This window comes from Hirundo rustica, chromosome 3 (genome assembly GCF_015227805.2).
Source record: "Hirundo rustica isolate bHirRus1 chromosome 3, bHirRus1.pri.v3, whole genome shotgun sequence".
Taxonomy (NCBI): Eukaryota; Metazoa; Chordata; class Aves; order Passeriformes; family Hirundinidae; genus Hirundo; species Hirundo rustica.
Genome location: NC_053452.1, coordinates 70,011,682 through 70,033,141, shown reverse-complemented (window position 1 = coordinate 70,033,141; position 21,460 = coordinate 70,011,682). Strand labels below are relative to the sequence as shown.

Genomic DNA, 21,460 nt, shown 5'->3' with positions numbered 1-21,460 from the left:
GGAAGCTCAGCCCTGAGGAAAGCACTCTGCCCAGCACCTTGGACATGGGGAATCCAACACATCTGCATCAGGTCATATTGATTTTGATGCAGAGCTGAGGACACGGTGGGCACCCAAAGTGCCCCGCTCTGGGTGTCTGCAAAGCCCTGGTCCAGGTGGGATGTGCAGGAGCAGAAAGAGGAGCTACTTTTATAGAATCATAGAATATCTCAAGTTGGAAGGGACTCAATAAGGATCATCACAATCAACCTGCTGCTCCTTACAGGAGTAACCTCCTCAGGTTACTGAGAGTCATGCGGAGGTTCCCTGAACTCTGACAGACTTGGTGCCATAACCACTTCCCTGGGAAGCCTGTTCCAGTGACTGACCACCTTCTGAATGAAGAACCTTTTCCTCATACTCCATCTAAACTTCCCCTGACACAATTTCATTTCATTTTTTCATGTCCTGTCCCTGGTCACTGGAGAGAGGAGCTCAGCACCTCCCAATCCACCACTTCCCTTGAGGAAGTTACAAACTTGTAGAAGTCAGAAACCAAAGACAGTTAAAAAGTCCACATACCAAAGACATGAATGTGGTGACATCTTGTATTTTAATGCAAAGTTTAATGCCAAAATTCATCTAAAGATATGAAGAAATCCAACCGACTACGTATTTTTTAGCTCCCCCTATTCCTTAGCTCTTTGGGGAATGTCCAAGGCTCCCAGGGGCACTGCCAACAATCCACATTCCAGCCTGCTGAGCCCCAGCAGAGCTGCAGTCCAGGGCACCTGCTTGGGCCACCCCCTCTGCCAGCATCGGTGTAGATACAGGGTCTGGCCTCCTTATGCCAGGGAGAGGCAAAGTGGTGAGCAGGTGGCAGGCTTCCAGGCACAGCACTGGAAAAGGCACCAGGAAATGTTCAACTAAACCCCAAAACAAACAAAAAAGACCAGGTTGCATTTTTGTCTCTTACATTAGATCAAAAAACAACTTGCTGCGCCCATTGCATGAGTAATTTCAATCAAGCTGTTCTTTGAGCAGATGAACTAGGGAAGCTCTGTCTTCGGCGGCTGAAGGCTCTTGAGGGTGAGGAAGGAGAGCGCTGGCAGCAGCTTATCCAGCAGCTGAGTGTCTCTGTCCCACCGTCTCCTGTGTCAGAAGCGTTGAAGTCACTTTCTGCAGCCAGAGTAGCTTAAGAAACCTAAGTGAGGGCACTCAGAAACTGCTCAAAGAAATGGGTAGGAATTTAGTTTGATGGTGATTTCTGTCTCTGCCAAATTCAGCTGAAATTTGCCACTGGGTTCAAGACCATACTGTTCTTGCCTAAAACTTGTTCCATAGGAAACAAGGCCGAAGTAAAAAAGGTGCAAATCAAAGATGATCACTTTACAGAGAAGTAACACTTGACACTCTTAAAAAGACACCTCATCACAAGCACTCTCCTGCCCCAGGGCTGGCCCAGCTCAGCCAGCAGAGCTTCTCAGGGCACCCCCAGAGAGATACCCTCCTTGCAGGCATGCTTAAGCATGGGGCAGCCCGCAAAAGCCGTGCTCTTAGCTCCCCCAGACAAACATTTACAGAAGCCTCGGTCCTCTGGGACAACGTACACACTGGCAAATATATCGGTATACAAACCTGTACCATGTATCTTCTCCTAGTGCCAGTTCTTTTGACAACATATAAATATAAAAGCCAGTTCATTTTGTTAGCCGTCACTGCGTGCATATTCAGCAACTTTAGCCAGTGAAGCCAAAATCCTCTTCAATAACGCTACGGGGCCAGGTGGCTCGCAATCACACATCATAAATTCCTTTCTGCTATTTCCATCTTGTATTTACCCAGCTCAGTGTGTAACAGCTACTGGCGTTGAAGGCTTCCTTTTTCAGAAACATCTGTGGTTTTGACAAGTCTTTGTAGGTATGGAAAAGCCTGAAGTCCTTCAGTTCCAGTTCTCGGAGCAGACTGTACCAGTACCGCACCACGGTGCTGTCATTGCCACTGACCTCAAACCCAGGCCAGTGGATGTGCACCTCAAAGACCAGCTGTCCTATCTGCTCAACAACGTCTTCCAAGATCAGGTTTTCCAAAATTTTCCACTCGGCGCTCTCCACATCTGCCTTGAGGACATCGATCTGCAACAACAGCACCATCACTATGTGAAAACGAGAAACTTTGCACTTATAGTAACATCTGAGGCCGGGGCTGACTATTTTTCAATGCGCATAGTTATTCATCTTGTATTAAAAAAAAAAATAATAAAATTGTAAAGTCTCAGAGGACTAACACAGGCAGTACATGGTGTTTCACACTTGACTGTTCACAGCCCTTTTCCTCCTGCCTCCAACTCATGGTCAAAAATCTGCGTATTCCAAGCTCCTCCTATAACCAAAACATGTCACCGGTACCTTCACAATCCTTGGATGGCATCACAGCTATGAAAAAAAGAAACAGAACCAAATGGCAGACCCAAACCCGCTAACAGTGATTACCTGCACCGTAGTTGAGTAGGGTGCTCCTGAGCCATATCCCACATGCATCACACAAGTGCAAGAGAAGACCAAAGCAAAAAATGAATGCCGTGAGCAGCTCAGGTGACCAGCTGCCCCTGGCCAAGCTGCTGGCTGAAGCTTTTGCAGGCATCACTACAGATGCTGAGAGAGGAGGACCAAAACAAAGGATGAGTATGCAAAGAGTCTTCAGGATTTTAAGGGCAGCTCCTCCAAAGAAAAAGGCATAGCAGAAAAGAAGACATGAAAATGTTTGAAAGGATGAATCGGTCTAACAGGAAAGTGCCATGATCTAGTTTTAGACCATTATTTAATTTTGTAGTGAGATATTCAGCAATCCAACTTCTCACAGCCCAACACAACTGAGGGTTGACTTTGTTTGGAGATTAGCTGGGGGAGTTGATTTATCAGATGCTCTAACATAAAAAGAGCATTTCATCACCATTTCACACCTGGTAGAAAACAATGACCACAGTGCAGCAGCGGTCACAAGCTGCAGAGCTCAGCTTGTTTTCCAGAGCCCAGCAGGGGAAAGTCCTACACCGTGAGAGGAGTGTTTGCCTGTGCCAGTTCCACCTGAGCAGATGCTTCTGCCCATCTGCTCACACTCAAGATGGCTTCAAAGTTTTTTCTTCAGAAAAACTAAAGACATTATTTAGAATTAAAATATATATATATATCAAAGGAAAACCCCCAAAACCCCAAAAATCAAACCAAGCAAATAAAACATCCCAAAACTAAAACCAAAAAACCAACAAACCCCCTAGATTCTCTCTGCCAGTCTACCTTAACTATTTGTGGCAGTATCACAAAAGGCGCCTGTGCAGGTGTAGGAGAGAAATGTGGGCCGGTAATGGAAAAGCACTTCCAAGGCAGCTGTTCTCCCAAGCTGCCCCATGCCAGGGCACTGGCTTCGCATGGGCCATGGCCAGGAAACCTCAGGGCCGTGGCAAGGGGTGGCCACATCTACCCTCCTTTGTTCCATGGAGATGCCAAGGGCTGAGGTGCTGGAGTGCAGAGCTCAAGGCCACGTCAGCCCTCCTCAGGGGCTGTGCCCCAGCACTATGGACAGGCACGGCATGGCAGGAATCTGTAGGTGCTGGGCACTGGCCCATTCTGGTCTCCATCTGTAAAACAAGGGTGTTAATCACAGAACGCCCTCTGCGGAGTGCAGGGGTTGAGCACGTGAAGGGCTGCAAGGCTTGGGTGGAACAAGCTGTAAAACAGCTGGAAACAAAACACATTTTCAGAGCAGGACCTGAATGAGGTCCATGGTCCCAGAGTGAATCATAATAAGCCAAGCCACGGCTTGTCTGCTCATTAAGGAGGCATTGTGCCTCCTTCACACTGTAGGAGGCAGGGGGCCAGCGGAAAATGACCTAGGGATTGTGGAATTAAAGCCCATATTGTGGTATGTCCGCATGGGGAGCAGAAAGGAAGGTTGCACAGACAACCTTAGCTCTGGTATTTCCTAGCTTGCCCCTCTAACAAAGAGCCTGTCAGCCTGTCCATCCACGGGTCAGTGAAACAGTTGGACACAGTGCTCCTTTGGGTTCAAGAGGAGGCTGAATGTAAATGATGTAACTCATGACATTTCAGCTGAGAACTACATCATGGGTGAGTTCACTCGTTTTCCTTCATACATTTAAATTGCTTATTTATTTTGCAAATACCAACTCACATCTCTACCTATGATGCAGTTTTGCACACAGTTGGTTCCTCTCGGGTGAAATTGCCACAGGACCACACTGCCGCACTTAAGAAACCACAGATTTTTATCTCTGGGAGATTTATGTAACTTCGAAAGCAGAAAAATTATTCAACCCCTTTTTTTTCCCTTGGGGGGAGGGGGTGGACGGGTACGGGAAGAAACGCTTCTCGGTGTTTGGTGCTGTTTTCCCATGATTTTACTTCATGACATCAGTAGGACATCTTTTTCCCATGGTAGTGTTCCAGGTTTGTTTGTTTTTCTCTTGTGACACTAACCGCTGCCCTGGCTGCTCAGCAGGCACTCTGCATGCTCTGTGCTGTGTTTGCAAACTGATCTGGAAAGTGGCTGCTAACCAGTGTTTCAGGAGGAGAAAATGAGGTACTACAATAGCAGCTCGAACACATAATGAAATGACCAGGAAAGAAACACAAGGCTAGTGGAGATGTGCTGCACACACAAACCAGAGGCTCTTTGTGGCTCTTAGTGCCCTGCACTGCTCAGAAACCTGGAGGGAGGAAGGTACCTGTTTCAACCCACCAACTTTTGTGACTGCCGTCCAGGCAAGGTGTCTCTCTCTGCCCAGAGTCTCCATTGCATGCCATGGATACTGTAAAATGAATGGCAGAACAGCTCTGTTTTGGAGAACCTGAGCAAATTACAAGCGTCCTGCTAACACCAAATGCAAGATTTGTGATGATTAGACAGCTCAGGGGATATTTACCATCGGTGATAAGCAGCGCACTACCGATAAGAAATGCACTACCGCCTTCCAGTTGCCTTGATCCAAAATGCCAGTGAAAGGATTAGTGGACAAATCTATAAATTCAGAGCTCTAATTCACCCAGGAGCCCAGCTGGAGTCTGCTGCTGTGAATAAATCCTAGAGGGCAAAGATCTACAGTGCCCGAAGGTAAAGTATGGCAGTGGGTTTCAAGCACTCACAAAGGCTGGTTCCTCTTATCTTCCACAAATCCTCTTATCCTCCATGAACTAACTAGGTTATCACAGAAAAATAAAAAATGTGGATTTCTGAATGCTTTCTCAGCTTAGCTCCCTTGAAAAAGCACTGCAGCATTGTACCACTTACACTTGGAGGAAAAAAAAGGGGGAGAAGTGGCCATGCTCATGCACAACCAAGCATATGAAACAGCTGAAAAAATTGTGTTTTACTTAGTGAAGGTCAACACATATTGTATGAAGGCTCATTTCTTCTTTTTAGGGTAATGACTTGTTACAAGCGTGCATCATTTCCTAAAGCAGAGACCTGAGCTCTGTTCGCCTTGATCACTTTTGAAATACCAGGGTTAACGGGGATTTCAGGCTCTGTGCTGCCCCGTGGGCATCATTTAAAGCTCACCATGGAGAAGAGTCAATTGAGAGTGAGTAGCTGGAGGAAGTAATTTAGCTGTATTACTTCCAGCATGAGCTCAGCATGTGGAAGTGGAAGCCAGGAAAGGCAAAACCAGCAAATGCAGGTCAGGTACAGGGGATCCCTCCAGTTCTGTGGGAGCAGGTCTGCAGTGTAAGCTTGGGAGGAGGGAGAGGAGAGCTGGCTATGGCTTTCAGGACAGGGACAGAGCTCAGAACCAGTTCCTGAACTGCAGGCCTGCTCTCACAGTTCAAGAGAAAAATATTCCTCTGCTCTGGCTCCCTGTGATACCAGGTTACCATTTTGACATCAGCTGTACAGCAAGAAAAGGTCTGCTGGCTTGTGCATCAGTTTTCCCCCTCTCTACCTAAGTACAATTCTCCAGTCTCAGAAAACAAAACTCTAAAATAAGCCATTTAATTTACATTTTGGTAGGTCATCTTTGCAGGTAACAACAGGTTCTTGGGTGTGTTTTGTTTAACTGTAACTTCCCTCTTACCCTTTTCCCACATGCAGATTTTCAGCATGATACTTTCCTCATTTTCTTTCTTCTCAAAATGCATCCACAGCCCATCCTCACCAGCAGGAGATGGCTTGCATGTAAAGTCCCTTCCATTCCCTTTTATTCTGAGTGAAGGCTGTAACTGATGGCAACCAGGGTGCCACACAGCCTCACAGCAAATTACACTCCCAGGAGCTTGTGTCTGTCTCTTCCCTATTCTCCCTGTGAGCGGTGGGAGGGGGGAATATCCTGCCTCTCTCTGAGCTATCCACTGGGGAGACCAGGGCTGCTGGGGAGACCAGGGCTGCTGGGGGCCTGGCCAGAGCAACACAGAGACTGAAATCAGGAGAAAAGTCAGTCACCACTGATCAGTGATGTATAGCTCAAACCGACAGCACTTCTCTTTCAAATTACTTCCCTTCCTTCCTGCTCTCATTTACACCTCTCTGTGGTGGTCTGTACAGCCAGTTTCAAATTGGCTCTGGAACAAGTGTGTCACTTGAGATTATTCACTCCCAGTGTGAAGATCGGGCACATCTTCAAGAATCTGCTTAAGGCATCAAAGTCACAAAGCTGATTTGTGCAGTTGGGTGCTTACAGGGTCTTTGGTCTTTTTTTACAGTAAAGGGCAACTGTCCAGTTGAAGTTACTCATATAATATACAGACCACTCGAACAGAAAACCTTGCAGCGAGTGCAGGCAAGATTCATTCCTCCTCTCTCACCACTGATTCTCCACAACCTCACAAGTGGCAGTCTATTTTCCCAGTTCTGGTGATGTACTTCCATGAACCATTACGTAGCAGGAGCAGGACATAAAGCTATACTATGTTTACCACTTAAATCAGAGAATATGTTCCAAAATCATATTTTAGAAAAGTTATTTAACTTTCTCACAGCGTACTATCAGTTCAGCTACAGGTTGCCAGATGCAGTAATGGTCCCAGACAAATGCACCCCCCATCCAGAAAGCCCACCCAGCACATGCAGGAGGCATCAGTCTCAGCTGCGTGCTCAGGAGCACTACGAGAACTTTTCCCATGAGGGACTGTTCCTAGGAAAGATCCACGCTGGCACCCCAGGTGTCTCATTCCCACAGCCTCAGAGCCCAGGTCTGGGGGTAGTCGGGCACTTTGATTCCACAGCTCTTCCCTTGGTCTCTGATGCCAAGACATTTCCAGTATACTCTCTCCATCTGGAAACAATTTCTCTCTGGGGACCCATTACAGAATAAAAGGTACAGAGACCCACTCTAGCCCAATTAACTGGATCAGTTCAGCTATGCCTCTTACTCCAGTGGACAGGCAGAGAAGAAGAGGCCTTTTAGCTGGCAGAAGGCTTCTTTCAATGACACTTTACCAATGGACAACTTGTTAATCATCATACAAGTTCATACAGTAATACAGATCCCCAAGCCTGAACTGATTTTTAGACAGGTTTGATGGGTTTAGCTAGCTCTACACTATAATGAACTTAAAGCCAGATATCTTGTCTAGCTGCTACCCAGCAAGACGAAGGTTCCTGTGCAGTGACCCAGAGAACAGGTTCTTCTACAAACCCTCAGCATGGAGCAGGCACACTCTGCACATGGGCACGGCTGAGGGTGAAGACCTTCACCTCACAAGAAAAACTGAGCATCAAAGATCTTTGTTCCCCATTTTTTTCAGCTGAGATTAGACTCCAGAGCAGGCAACTGGAACCTCACCACTAGCTGAAGACTCAATGTAATGCTTCCTCAGAGGAAATGGTGAAGAGTCACTGCAAGGACATAAGCCCTCAAACAGCAACCTCCTCATCTGCTCCAAGCAGCAGCAGCTCACAAATGTGTGCCTCCACTCAGAAAGACTGTGCCTCAGCTCCCATTTGCACCCTGTTGCCTTTTCCAGTTTGCATGACTCCTGTTGTACACTAAAAGATGAAAACCACCCGGAGCCCTCGCCCAGTCCTTTAATCCAATGTCTAGATTGTCAAGTAGGAAAAATCCCACAAGGGATGTGCAGAAACCCTAACTTTAAAGCATTTAACAGCCTGCAAAAGCTCTGCTTGCCAATGCCCATGGTGCAAACAGACATTTTAAACACTGCATGTACTCCTCCAGCAGCCGAGCTGGAAGCACAGCCTCTCTGTGTGCAGCCCCGGCTGAATGCACGAGTTGCTTTGCAAAACGCGCATTCAGCCAACCTAATCCTGCAGGAGATGTCCTGCTGCCCACTGCCCCCACAAAGGGGGGAACACCCTTTCCCTTCTGTTCTCTTGATCTTCTCTGCCAGACACTGCTGGATGCCTGTGGGAACGGATATTTACTCAAAAGAATAAATGGTGTATGCTAGACCCTCAAGCCTCTTCATTAGAGGGGAACAAACATTTGCAGTCTGTTTGTGCTGCCCCGGCACCAAGCCTGGATGGCGGGGCACTGCTCCGTGCTTGCGTAAAGCTACACTATCCTGGTCTTGCTCAAAGTGAAAGCCAGCAGCAACAGGACAAGCACATTGCAGCAGGAGGAGGGGGCTGTCAGCGGAGGAGGTGTGCAATGCAAGGCAAATGGTGAAGCAACAATTGATTCCAAAGCCCTGAGGAGCAAGACCTGCAAGTGTGTGTGAGCAGTGTGAGGGACAGAGGGCTTGGGCTACTGTAAAATTGTTGCTCAAAGTAAACAGCGTTTTGGCTGCAAGGCCTTCTATGGTTTATTAACACAGTGCCCATGGAGCCTTCAAAATGTAAGTAATTGGAGAAAGGAATCAGTGTCCCATCTTCAAAAAATGTCCACCACACCTTAAGGAACATCTCTTGCAGGATGAGAATCAGCAGCCCTGGTATATCCAAGTAGCTCCAGTTAAATCTGGTGGAGGACTTGGTCCCCATCTGCACTTGCCAGAACAATAAAGTCCCTTGAGACTACACCCCTCCATGGGGATCTATTTGTTCCATTCCATTCCTGGGCCAAGGTGCCAACCTTCCACCCTTTTGCTTGGCTTTTTGTCCACCCTGCTATTTGCTTGCAACTATGACAGGAAAAAAGCTCTAAGTACATTCCTGAAAACATGAATAAACCAATCCCCAAATGTTTGCTCGCTCAGATTTCATCTGGGACAGGCATTCAGGAGGGGCAGGAAGAGCTGCTAAGCCTTTGACCTCTGGATATCAAACTTTTTGAGAATGGAACCTTAAAATGCTGTCAGATCAGAAGAGAGACAAGAAAGGATCCAGACACTAAAGTGAAAGTGTTTAAATAAGATATGGCCAATTCCAATGGCAAGAATTTGTAAACCATGACAGAAGGAGGGACAAATGTGGGGAGAAAAAAAAGTACATTTTTTAAGAAAGCTCCTGGAGTCTCTGGATAAGGCATTTATCTGAAGAGCATGTTAATGTCAACACAAGAAATTGTAAGAAAGATGGGTAGTGGAGAAAAACTAGGATGCTCGTAGAAAGGGATTGCTCTCAATCCTCATTAAACCCATGCCATGGCATGGATCACCACCCTGATCAGATGTTCAGTACCTCAGCCAAATTAAAACCATGATTCACATTACTGTGTTTAAGCCAGGGTTAGTGGCTTAAGGAGGAGCTGTGGAGTGTGCATACAGGTCTGAGCTCAGCAGGTGTCCTGCATCTGGTACCACCTTGTGAAGCAGGGCAGGCTCCCTGGGCTCCTGCCGATCTCCAGACTTGGCAGGAGGAGGAAACCAGGACTGACTGGTCTCCTACAGCAGCAGCACAGCAATGCTGGCTCCACAGTGCCTGCAGCACGTGCCATGCTCCTCTGAATGCAACTCTCAGACACTGGAATAGTCTAATAGGAAGGTGGAATTGAACACAGCTTGCACAGCCCTCTAGCAAAGCTGGGGGAAAGCAGGTTTTTTTATTACCTGATTTATTTTTCTGAAGGGTCTTAATAACCACAACAAAGGCAAGGGAAAAAAAAAAAACAACAAACAAACAAACAAACAACAAAAAAACCCCACCACACCTCTAAAAAGAATTGCCCCTCCCTTCTAATTTTTAGCAGACAATAATAGGCTTTGAAAGTGCCTTTATTTCTTTTTATGAAAGATGACCTGAATAAGTTCTGCTTCAACAGCGCAATACTTCAACACTTTCATTACAATTCAGGCATTGCACTAGGCCTTTTCCTAAGGGAAGAAAAGGCTATGGATTGCACCATATTCAGCCAATGGTATCATTATAAAGATCTTTCCTCCATGCCTGACAATTGCATATTAAACAGCACCTTCATGTTGCTCTCTAGAAATACCAGTATTCTTAACAATGTCTTGAGAAGTGCTCTGGGTGGAGAAAATTTAAATGAGGTGAAAGGAGATGTAAGGGACCAAGAGAAAACCCTGTAAATGAAAGTGCATGAGACACCTTTGTGCACACAACACCAAGAGCAAGAGCTGGTGAACAGTAAATCACTATCCAAAGACCTTTGCTTCCAGAAACATGATGTTGTCAAGTCCATTTTTAGTTGCAGCCAAACTTTTCAATCTACTTACAATTAAAACACTTTAGGAAGCAGCAGCTCCAGCTGACTAAGCAAATACAGAAATATCACCACCTTGATTTCATTATCCCTAAAATGAAAAAATACATACATGCAGAAAAGAAACACGGTGTGTGTCTAAACTATAGAGTTATAGATTACTCAGGGGCAACTATTCCAAGGCTAGAGAAGGCAGCATTTCCAGCTGCAACTGGAAACATCTGCACCAGCTTGACTGCCTCTTTTCAGCAAGGGGAGTAACATTTGCCAGTTCCCCAAACAGAAGATTCCCACGTGGTACCAGTTAGTGCTCAAACTGCAGCAATATCTGCCCTTGAATGAGACAAACACAGTCTAGTCCGAGTCCATAAGGAGCTCAACAGCTATCTCAAATGTAGAAATCTGAGTTAATGGAGGTGAGGTTCGTGCTCCTCCATCCTGTGGCAGGTCATTTATTTAGACTATGAGCTCTAAATGCTATAGTATCATATCTGCCTGGTGCAAAAGGGTGCAGTACTAAAATGGGACTTTGCTAAGCAGAGTCCTTCTGCAAATAGGTCATGACCAGCCATTCACACTTTGAAAAAAATCAGTGTTCTGGGACAAAACTCTACTGTGCCATTCAGGAACTGATATAATAAGGAGCCAGTCTGATGAGTCACTAAAAAGCAAACAAGATGATAGGCAGTAACAGTGCAGACATTTCCAGGAAGAAGGCAGTCACAGCCTGAGCTTTAGCAGAGACACCATTGGGATTTCTGAATAGTACTGATTGCTGATGCTCCAGCTGCAGGAGGGGCAGCACACCACAAATAAGATGTTAGAGGAAAAACAGGATCTCTCATGTTGAGGAAATCTTAGAAAGGCCAGTATGATAACCCTCCAAAAGCAAAGGCTGTTCTTCACTGCTATGTGTGAATGGTAAATAACAGCTGCAGAAAAAGGGCCACTTAAGCTTAAAGACCATTGATTGCACAAGAAAAACTGGATGTGAAAATAGTGAGGCTAAAAATCAGATGAAGGGTGGGTTTTTTCCTTCTAGAACTGAGGTTTTGGAAAAGCCCCAAATAAGCACAAAAAGCAAAGAAAAAATTAAGTCCTTTCAGGAATTCATAATTCCAAACATTTACTTTAGGATTTGTGATGCAATGATTCAAAAGACTTGGTCTCATTTGTTCTTTCTGACACTAAGCCACACGTAGCAGAGCAGATCTGAACTTGTGCCCCCCACTCCAGCAAGGTGATGGGAGCTGTTCCCTGGCTGCAGCAGCACCAGAGACAAGGACTCATGCCCCTGCAAGAGCTCCTGGGCTTCTGACCCCCTGGCTCCTCATCTTGAGTTCAGGATTCCACAGCAGGACCAGTCTGCAGGTGCTCAGTAGGTATTGAGGTCCTGCTGTGCATCAGGATGAGCAGAGCGTGGCACCCACACACTGAAGCAGGGCACAGCAGCCCCTCAGTGAATGCAACTCACACTAATCAACCCCCAGGCTCCCTGGGAAATACCTAAGTCTTGCCTTGCAAGGATTAACCAAAGTTAAATGATTTTGTCTAGGCAGGGTCAAAAATTCAAAAGCCTGTTCTGGCCCCTACAGCCCTAAAGATATGCATAGTAAAGAGTAATTACATGGATTTCATTGCTACGAAACTTGAATGCGGGTATTTCCCAGCCCAAAGAGTTTATCTTTTGTTTTGTTAATAAAATCACCATGCACAACTAAGGTGTTACACATTTTCTCTGGACTTCTCTTTTATATCTATTTGTGTACTACAACAAACAAAGCTGATTTTAAGTAAATATGTTTAATCTTTTCTTTAATACTTGTCCTTTCACACCAGCCTTCACAAAACTGAAAGTGCAGCATAAAATAAATTCTATAGTGTCTACTTGAGGAGAACAGCAAGTGATAAATTACTTGCCTAGGAGGAGGTGATGTTATTAATCAGAATGTCTTCAGGGTATAATGTTTTGAAGTTGTCTTGAGTATTAAATAACAGGTGAAGGAAAGGAGGTTTTTCCTTTTGAAATCCTAAATCGAAGCCTATTCAATAAAATGAAACAAAATTACCCAAGTTGTTACAGGAAAAAAAAAAAATCTTTGTGAAGAGAGTGTAAATTAAAGCCTTCAAATTGAAATCAGGATGTAAAGATTGATTTGCATTTATTTTCATAACAAATAATGACACAGTTTGGTCTCTTACACAATTTGTTTGAGATAACTTGAGTGGTGGGAGTTGAATGAAGCTCTGCTGTCCCTTGAAAAATACAGCTATGAGCACTTCCTGATTAAATTAAGGTTTTACTCTGCATTCTCAGATTCTCCTTTCCAGATTAATTTGTTTTACAAGAAGCAATTTCATCCACTGGTGAGCCATACTGCCAAGGAAGGCAAACTCATAGTACTCACTGAGGGCATGGCAAGAAACTTGTCCTGCAGAGCTCCAGTGGGAGAAAAACTACTACTGAAATAAAAATTTGCATGTGTGACCACACATGCCCATTTGGGACAGAATGAACTTTTGATTTTTTCTGCTGCTCAGGGCCTTTCTGTCCGAGGTTTTTAATTGTGCTTCACAGCACAATCTTTGGAATACAGAATACACTTGGTAGCTTGGTTTGAATTTCTGGTTAAGGGTTGGCAGTGCATAAAAGTAGGACAAGAGCCAACAGGCATGAATGGAAATCAGGGACGTTCAGGCTGGGTATAAGGAGAAACATTTTCATGAAGAGAACAGTCCAGCAGGACAACAGGTGACCCAGAGGAGTTGGGCAGTCTCTGTTCTGGAGAAAACTCAGTGTTTTTCAAGACCAGAGTGGAAAAAAGCCTTTGCCATGGGTTAGTACAGTTTAGTTTTTTAGTTACAGAAGAATGTAGAATAATTCTCCAGGTCAGGACTTGGGAATTGCTTTAGAAAAATCAGGAAATTTCAAGAAAAGACAGGGACCTATCAGAGGGTTAGTTGGAATATTGGCATCTGTTCTGACCACTGAAAATTTTTGGCTATGACTTTGGGAAGTACCATATAAAACCCCTTGATTTCCTGCAGGTGGGTCCTTTTTCCTTCTTTCCTTTGGCCAGAGAGAGACAGGTAACATCGAGCTGGGCCTGCTGCTCCTCTCCTTTTGTGGGGGGCAGCTGACCTGAAGCCTGGCCGGATTCCATCGGCTCCCGGGTGAAGTGGGGGGGAAGGAGAGGTTGCTGCTTTACAACAACTACTTTCTTCAGACTTCTCTAGAGCAAGGAGAGATCTCTGCTGGGCCCCTGATAAGAGCTATGGGCACCATTTAGGCTGAGGCCACCCTGATTTACACCAAGGGGTGGGCTGAGAAGGCATTTGTGATGCTGCCTAGCCTTTTTATGATTCCAACTGCCTGAGTGCTCCAATCTCTGATGTTTCTGCTTGAGTTCTTCCTCCCTCACCAGCGCAGCCTTGAACATCTAGTTAGAGAATAGGAAAGTGAATCCTTTCATAAAGTTGAGCTCCACTGCCATAAGAATCATGGTTCCTCAGTGGCTTTCTCCCTTTTGTCTCCACTGTTCATTGAGACTGCACTACAGAGTATGCATGTTCAGCAAAAAAAGTTGAGGGCAGGGTGGGAGGAGAAGGGAACATGAGCAAGATCAATTTTTACATCTTTATTCTTTCCTGTGGCTGAAAAAATATTGCTCTCCTCAGAAGATACACCAGTAAAATTTCAGTTTAGATCTGTATATCAGGAAATAAGGATTCCATTATGTCCTTTGGAGATTATTCCAGGGTTTAAGAGATTTCACACTCCAAGAGTTCTCAAAAATACTCTGACTACATGTTTCCTTTGTCAGCCACATCCTAATATAATACTAGTTAAGTCCTCTGCCTCCAGGCTATTTACACTCCTCAAAGAACTGATGTGGACTGTTTCGCCACATGGCCAGTTAGAGAGATCAAGTTCTTCTAATCTTTTCTCACATCTACTCCAAAAAGTGATTGCATTTCTTGCCAAAATATCAGGATGGGTTTCCCTGTTGTGGCTGAGGTCCCAGTACTGCCTGCAGACTGGCAGGTGGGCTCTCATCTGAGTCGGGGTGCAAATGAGCTCATCCAAGTTCTTTGATTCTCTTGTGCACAAATCCCCCAAACTGCAAGTTTTCTTTTCAAGACAACAACAGCAAGAATTCCGGGAGATCTTGTTTGTGCAGTCTTCATCAGCCTGATTTTTCTAACATCAGTGGAAATAGTTTCAGTCACTTGTAAGTTCTTGGATCAAGTCCCAAATCTTAAAGAATAAAAGCATGGATAAAATGAGGCATTAACTTCAAATGCAGCTGCCTGGAATTCCTGCCTTGAAGTGGGAACGGAACAACATTGAGGGTAGGCGGAAGGGGGTTTTAAATTAAAAATTGGACGAAGAGCATGTTTTAATTTTCTAATTGAAAAAAAAAAGTGCTTCGGAAAATATTCTGTGAAACTGTTTTGAATTAACTTATTTATTCAGTGGAGGGAACATTCCACTCACATCCACTGGAAGGATGGGGTCTCTATGCAATACACACAACTTCTCAGGCTGCCTTCCTTCTGAGTTAAAGAAAACCAAAACAGAAAAGTGTGAGGACAGTCAGCCCATTCAGGTATTTCACAAGTATATAGCACCAGAAAGTCTCAGAGCGTGTAACAACTTTATCCCCACTGGGAGAAAGTCAGCTCCTGACTCCACTAAGCCACACCCTTGCACAGGGAGCTCCTCAAATACTACCAGAGCAAGAGGCTCTATCCACTGTTCATAATGCGCCAAAACACTTAACCAAATCCCATGTCACACGTACAGAGCTAGAAGAAAGCCTGGTCGCATGTGTTATGTGTGCATTATGCTCCTTGGCTGCCATCCAGCCCACTGTTTTCAGAAAGTTACACATTCAGAATTCACACCTACATCCTTCTCATTTACAGGAGGTGTTACAAACACTCTGTTCCACCATGATAACCTGACACTGACCTCAGCAGGTCTGGTGTATCACAAGACTTGTACACTTTTTCTGGATTGGGTCATTAATTTTTTGCTGTATGACTAATTCTTCTAAAATCAAAACAATGCAAGGCATACATCAAAGAAAAGCCATCTCTCTGTCTCCCCAGATGTTTTACTAATGCACAACCTAGTACAGTTACAGTATGACTACGAAGAAGGAGGAAAAGGCCCCTTTTCTCTGCTCTTATTTTTAAAATGTTCCAATCAGTAGAGCTGAACGAAAAGAAAATATTTTTAAAAAGTTGAAAGTGAACCAAAAAGGACATCTTGCATTTTTAAATAACAAACCAAACAAACATTGTCCTGCTTCGCTTTGTAAACCTTACAGAAAAGCTCCTCCTTAGCCCAGGCTGCCTATCTCTTAAAAAACATAGACAAGCAGAACTAGCTGCAGGCAATGAAGTATATTAGCACTTGAATTCATGTTTGTATATCCTCTGAAGGAAAAACTCTCTTAAAAGCAACCTAAGAACTTCCTGAAATGTATTATAGCAACATTTATTTGAGATTTGAATATTTCTGATGTCTTTATTTTTCCTTAAAAACAAACTGGGAAATGTTAAAAAAACACCCCACAGATTGCTGCCAATTTCAAAACAGGATGTTTTTGTTTTTGAGGACTGTAATTAAGAACAGTGACCTTGAAAATGTAAACAAACCATCCATTACCTCTTCTCTTCTAATTACTGTTGCAAATATTGTTTTCTCTTTATAAACTTGTCTGTGTGAGTAGTTTAGTTTTCATTCTCAGGCAAAGACCAGAACTTCCACAGGACTAGATGTACTAGCACCCAATGTCACCAGATAGTTCAAGGGAAAAGGAAGCAAGGAGGAGAAAGAAAGTATTTGGTATGTGGCTAAGGATTGTGGCTGTTATCAGCACACAGAGAAAGCAAGATAGAAAAGGCACCCCTGAAAGAAATGCAGTAGAAGTACTGCTGAAGGAAAACCTTGGGGGAAAAAAAAAAAACCCTTGGAAAGTGCATGTTCTTCTCAGGCAGCAAGAAGGGGAGATCTGGAGCTTTCCCGACACCTAACTCTGCAGTCAAAAACCTGACACCCAAGTCCTTCCTCACCTTCTGATGTCCAAATTCATTCAGTACAGTGCCCAGCTTCTTTGTGTTGCTGTGAAGTTTATGAGCTGCAATGGCTGGGTTGGGATCCCTCCAGTCAATGGAGAGGCGATGGTACCAGAGGTGCCGACCCTCCTGAATGTGTGCTGCCTTAATGCTGGGGTCGAAGCGATGCACCTCACATCCACTGTTGGCCATGCTGAGCTCAAACTGGTTGTCGTTGTTGCCTAGCCTATGTAAAAAAAAAAAAAAAAAAAAAAGAAAAGAAGTGTAACTCTTAATGCAGCAAGATGAACTATTAGTGAGTAGGATGTTCTGAGGATGAACTAACAACTTGAAGAAAATTCAAGCTCAATGTGATATTAGAACTAATGCTTCTTTTCTAGGCAAGAACTAAACCACTTTTAGCCAGGTTAATAACTTTCCCAAAGAGCTTTTCCTTAATTCAGAAGTTGAAAAAAATTGTATGAAAGTAAATTAAACATTGGAATCTTTGTGCTGTCATTATTCATATTCATATTTTTTGTTTATATGTATTTCTTTATTTTCAATTTGCTTTTTCCTTGACAAGTCTACAATACTTTCCTTAGTCCCTGCTGCCCAAAGCGCCAATAACCAAGCCATAAGCAGAAGAGAAAATACATTTAAAATTTACGCAATACTGCTTTGTAGAAATCTGGCATATTTCACACCACATCTGTCACCTGTTACAAACCTGACCCACAGTGACCACCAGTATGGAACAAGGCACAAGAACCAAATGCCCCTCTTTCTCTGTGGACAGGAAGACGCAGATATAAAAAGGCATTTTTAAAGATAAGCACTTTACAACAGTAGCAGAGTTGTCACATAAACTTGTGAGAAAGATTGCTGCTAATTTGGCAAAGACCCCAAAGAAGAACAAAAAAAAAAAATTAATAGCCCCATTGAACAGCAGTATTGTCTCAGGCCCCACCTCTGCAGGAAGATGTGCGCCACATTCCCACCTCCTACAGCCCAGTGGTTCAAAGAAGGTGCACTAAAACTGAAAAAAAATCTGGTTTGCATTCACACACGTTGCAATCACACATCTGAACCATCTGAAGTAGACCTTCCCTACTCCGTAAAACAGGATGTTCTCTTAATTCTTACTCCTCCAAGCTTATTCCAGATGTCATTCAAATCATGCACTAAACATTAAACTTAAACAAAATTAAGCTGTTTGATATCCACACATGTAGCACTGAGAAGAGAATTGAGATTTTTTAAAATCAGTTGTACTGTAAATTGTACATCTGAGATTATTCTCTCTGTACTAACAGCACAGCATTTATCTGTTAAGCACAGATCATGACAAGGCATTATTCTCAGATGTATTAACACAGCACCCACTACACTACATCACAGCTATCCTAAGCAATGGTGTGGGTCTGAAATAATTTTGGCTATTTGCATTAATATATGAAACCCAAAACATTTTAAATCACGTCACATACTATGGTACAATGTTGGGCCAGCACAAAATGTTCTACATTTAGTGACATACAGGTAAGATAAAATGAATTCAACTCATGAAACAAGGAAGAGCATTTGTTTTGGAAGTTACCAATACAGTATGACACTCGCTGTTAATACTGACTAAGCACACTGTAACAATACCCTAGGAAGCTGTCTTCTCCTCAACCATCTTCCCTTTGCCTGGGAAAATAGGAGGAGACAAGCTGTGCAAAAATAACCTAGGGTGCTTTTAAGAACAACCCTAATTTGCAGGATTCCAACCTATACATCTGTGTGGGAGGAAAAGAGAGGAGTTTTCTTTTAATACATTCAACACACATTAGGAAAAAAGCTCAGAAGTTAACTGAGTGAATCGACATGTTTGTTTGCATATGGCTTTCTACAGAAGGGACAGTGATGGACAAAGACCAGTGTAATCCCTTAGGAATGAGATGCTGGCTAAAAATGAACAGCATGGGAATTGTTGAGGACAGTCACAGAATTAGCGATGAGCCCACCACACGTGTCCCTGACACACTTCTAAACATACCAGCTGGTACAATCCAGAGGGCCAGATGCTTTTGGTGCAGACAAACCTCAGGCTGCCTCCAAACAGATTGCTGCTCATGTGGACTGCAAAGGGAGCTTCACAGTGGTGGAAAACAGGAAAAAAACCCCACAGATGGGGGTAAAGACGGGCATGATGTATCTTCTGGCACTCTAGTCAACAGCTCAAATTTGTGCCTGAAGAGAGATCCGGCCAACAAGAAATATATAGGAGAGAAAATAAGGTCTTCTCCAAAGGAACTGGTTAAAAAAAATGCCTGTCCCACGTGTGATCGTGCGAAGGGATAATGCAGCATGAAAATGATAAAAAAATTAGGTCTCCTAAGAAAGATTTAGTTACTTAAAGAAAGATGTGTTACTTAAAAAGGGATCATGATTTTAAAAGGAAGGTGTGGAGGTCATAGAAGACTATCGAGGCCTTTCCTCGCCATCAGGAGAGAGCAGCTGCTGCCTCCATCGACAGCAAAATAAAACATGCCGAAGAAAGCGACCTATTTTTCCCGTAAGGGAGAAGGGAGCTCGGTGGCAGAGCTGCCCGCAGCGCCCTGGGGTGGGGGTAGCGGTGTGCACTGCCAGCGGAAGGAAGGAAGGAAGGAAGGAAGGAAGGAAGGAAGGAAGGAAGGAAGGAAGGAAGGAAGGAAGGAAGGAAGGAAGGAAGGAAGGAAGGAAGGAAGGAAGGAAGGAAGGAAGGAAGGAAGGAAGGACTCGCTGGCACAGCGGGCAGCGGTGTCCCTCGGCTGCTCCCTGCTCCCAGGGCTCACGGAGGGTCGCAGTGCAAGAGCCCTGCAGAATAGACACTGGGCTGCAGCCTGCGCTGGAGGAAGCACCACACCGGCCCCTGCGCCACCCAGGAGCGCAGTGAGCACCAAGGGGCACAAAAGCTGCTTTGTCTGCTCCAGCACAGCTCTAATGGACACCTGTAGCTGATCCAGCCTGAAAATTGCAGGTACTCCAGCTCCCACAGCGACCGCAGGACAGACCTATAAACACATGCAAGTTAAAATTCAGATTTCCCTTTCTCTGTTCTCCCTTCTCTTTTAAAGGAAGATAACTGAGCTCACAAGCTCAGGAAAAAATGAAGGACCCCCTGCTTGAATCCTAAAGCTCCTACATACACTTTAGGATGCACCTGAAATGGGATTTATACTGTATTGTAGCAAGACACTTTAAACCTCTGCTGGTAAGTTTCTGAAATCCTATTCATTTATGTTATCCCAGCTTGAGTGCCTGACTGTGGTGTTTGTAACTGACTTAGTTTAATCTAAGCAGTTTTAGCACTAATAACCAGAGCTCACTAATGCGTATTGCAATTATGCATCACACTGGGAAATCCTGTTCCCCAAGCAAAAACATTGCTGCCTCCCAATAGTGAAGCAACTAATACTAATCTAAAAAGATCCCCAGATGTTCCAGCCACTGATCGCTCCCATTCACAAGTAACCTCTTCTATAGCATTCCAGGAGGCAAAGCCTAAGTCGTAGGCTTTATTCCAGTTTTAATGATATATGGATTTAATTCAGGATTCCCAGTAACACTCCCTCTGAACTTTCACATTTGTCCTCCATCCATCCTCTCTGCAGAGAATGCTCTTCAGTGGAAGCAGCTGCTCCCCATTTGCTCTTTATGAAACATATGAGATAACAAAAATGCTTAAAGGGGATTTTTGCCTTAGAACAAAATTATTTTTCTGTCTGTCATAAACTAAAGGAAGTGACTCTGAGGGGAAGAATTATGCAGTAACAAGCTCCAAAGGTTGCAGAAGTAAACTGGTGGATTTAAGACCGTTTCTCCGTAACCTCAAGTATTTCCCTTTTATTTTTTGGCTGTTTCATGTGATGCATCCTGGTTGGTTACTTACTGCATGTGTGTATCTGATGATTGATGGGAGAGCTGACATCAATTTCAATCTCTGCTAAGCCCAACAGTTCCATCGCTGCGGAAAATCTGGCTCTCATGCTCCTTGGACCATACACAGAACAGCACCACACATAAAGCACTGGCATGCACACACTAGCTCTGCTTTCCTGAAAACCATTAGCAAAGTACTTCAGTGCTGGTCAACTTCGTGCCTAATCTACACTTCCTAGCACAGATTAAATCAACTCTGCGTTGTGCCTGCTGGACAATTCAACAAAAATACCATTCTCAACCCACACTTGATCCTTACCAACAGGGACAAAGGCCGTCAACACAGGAGCTCAGGTCTAATATTAATGATCATGCAGCTTGAAGAGCAAGGTCTAGGTTAATTCCACTGACCTTTGAGTACCTTGCCAAGACATCTAAAATCAGCAGCCACTTTATCCCAGACTTCCACTATGATAAAAGGAAAGCTATACCTTCCTCCAGAATGCTGTTTAGCTTAGCTGATTTTCCACCTGAATGTGCTTACCTCTTCCCTACTGACTACTAGAAAGGCCCTCAGGCAATAACTCAGTACTACAGTCAGACTGTAAATTCTGGAACTGAGCATGGGGTACCACAGTGTCTCTCCTAACTTTTATAGGAATGTGAAAAGCTGAGAAGAAAAAAAAAAAAAAATAAATGTAAACCTCCCTCTTGCATTAATGTCAGGTAAATATAATTTGAAATATATTGCAAAGAACACTTAGAAAGTAAGAAGCAACAGTAGTCAAAAGAAATCTTCTCTCTGTAGATGTGATTTGTCTCTAAGGGGCATGTTCTTGTTCTGCCACAGAGCAGTGCTGCTGAACAAAGCCTGAGAGCCCCTCCCTCTCACAGGATCTGAGTCTTTATAGCTCAAAAATCCCAAAAACTGAAATA

The 21,460-nt window shown here is 44.1% G+C and overlaps 1 protein-coding gene across 1 annotated transcript in view; it reads right to left on the bottom strand.

Moving 5' to 3' along the window:
• Window positions 1-569: 569 nt before the first annotated feature.
• The window catches only part of METTL24 (methyltransferase like 24), a 47,466-nt gene continuing 26,575 nt past the window's right edge, over window positions 570-21,460 (bottom strand). The window contains exons 4-5 of the mRNA XM_040060592.1: window positions 16,637-16,865; window positions 570-2,114 (exon numbers count right to left, since the gene is read on the bottom strand). Of these exons, the coding sequence (XP_039916526.1) occupies window positions 1,800-2,114; window positions 16,637-16,865 (544 nt within the window). The 3' untranslated portion in view covers window positions 570-1,799. The remainder of the gene's footprint in view (window positions 2,115-16,636; window positions 16,866-21,460) is intronic.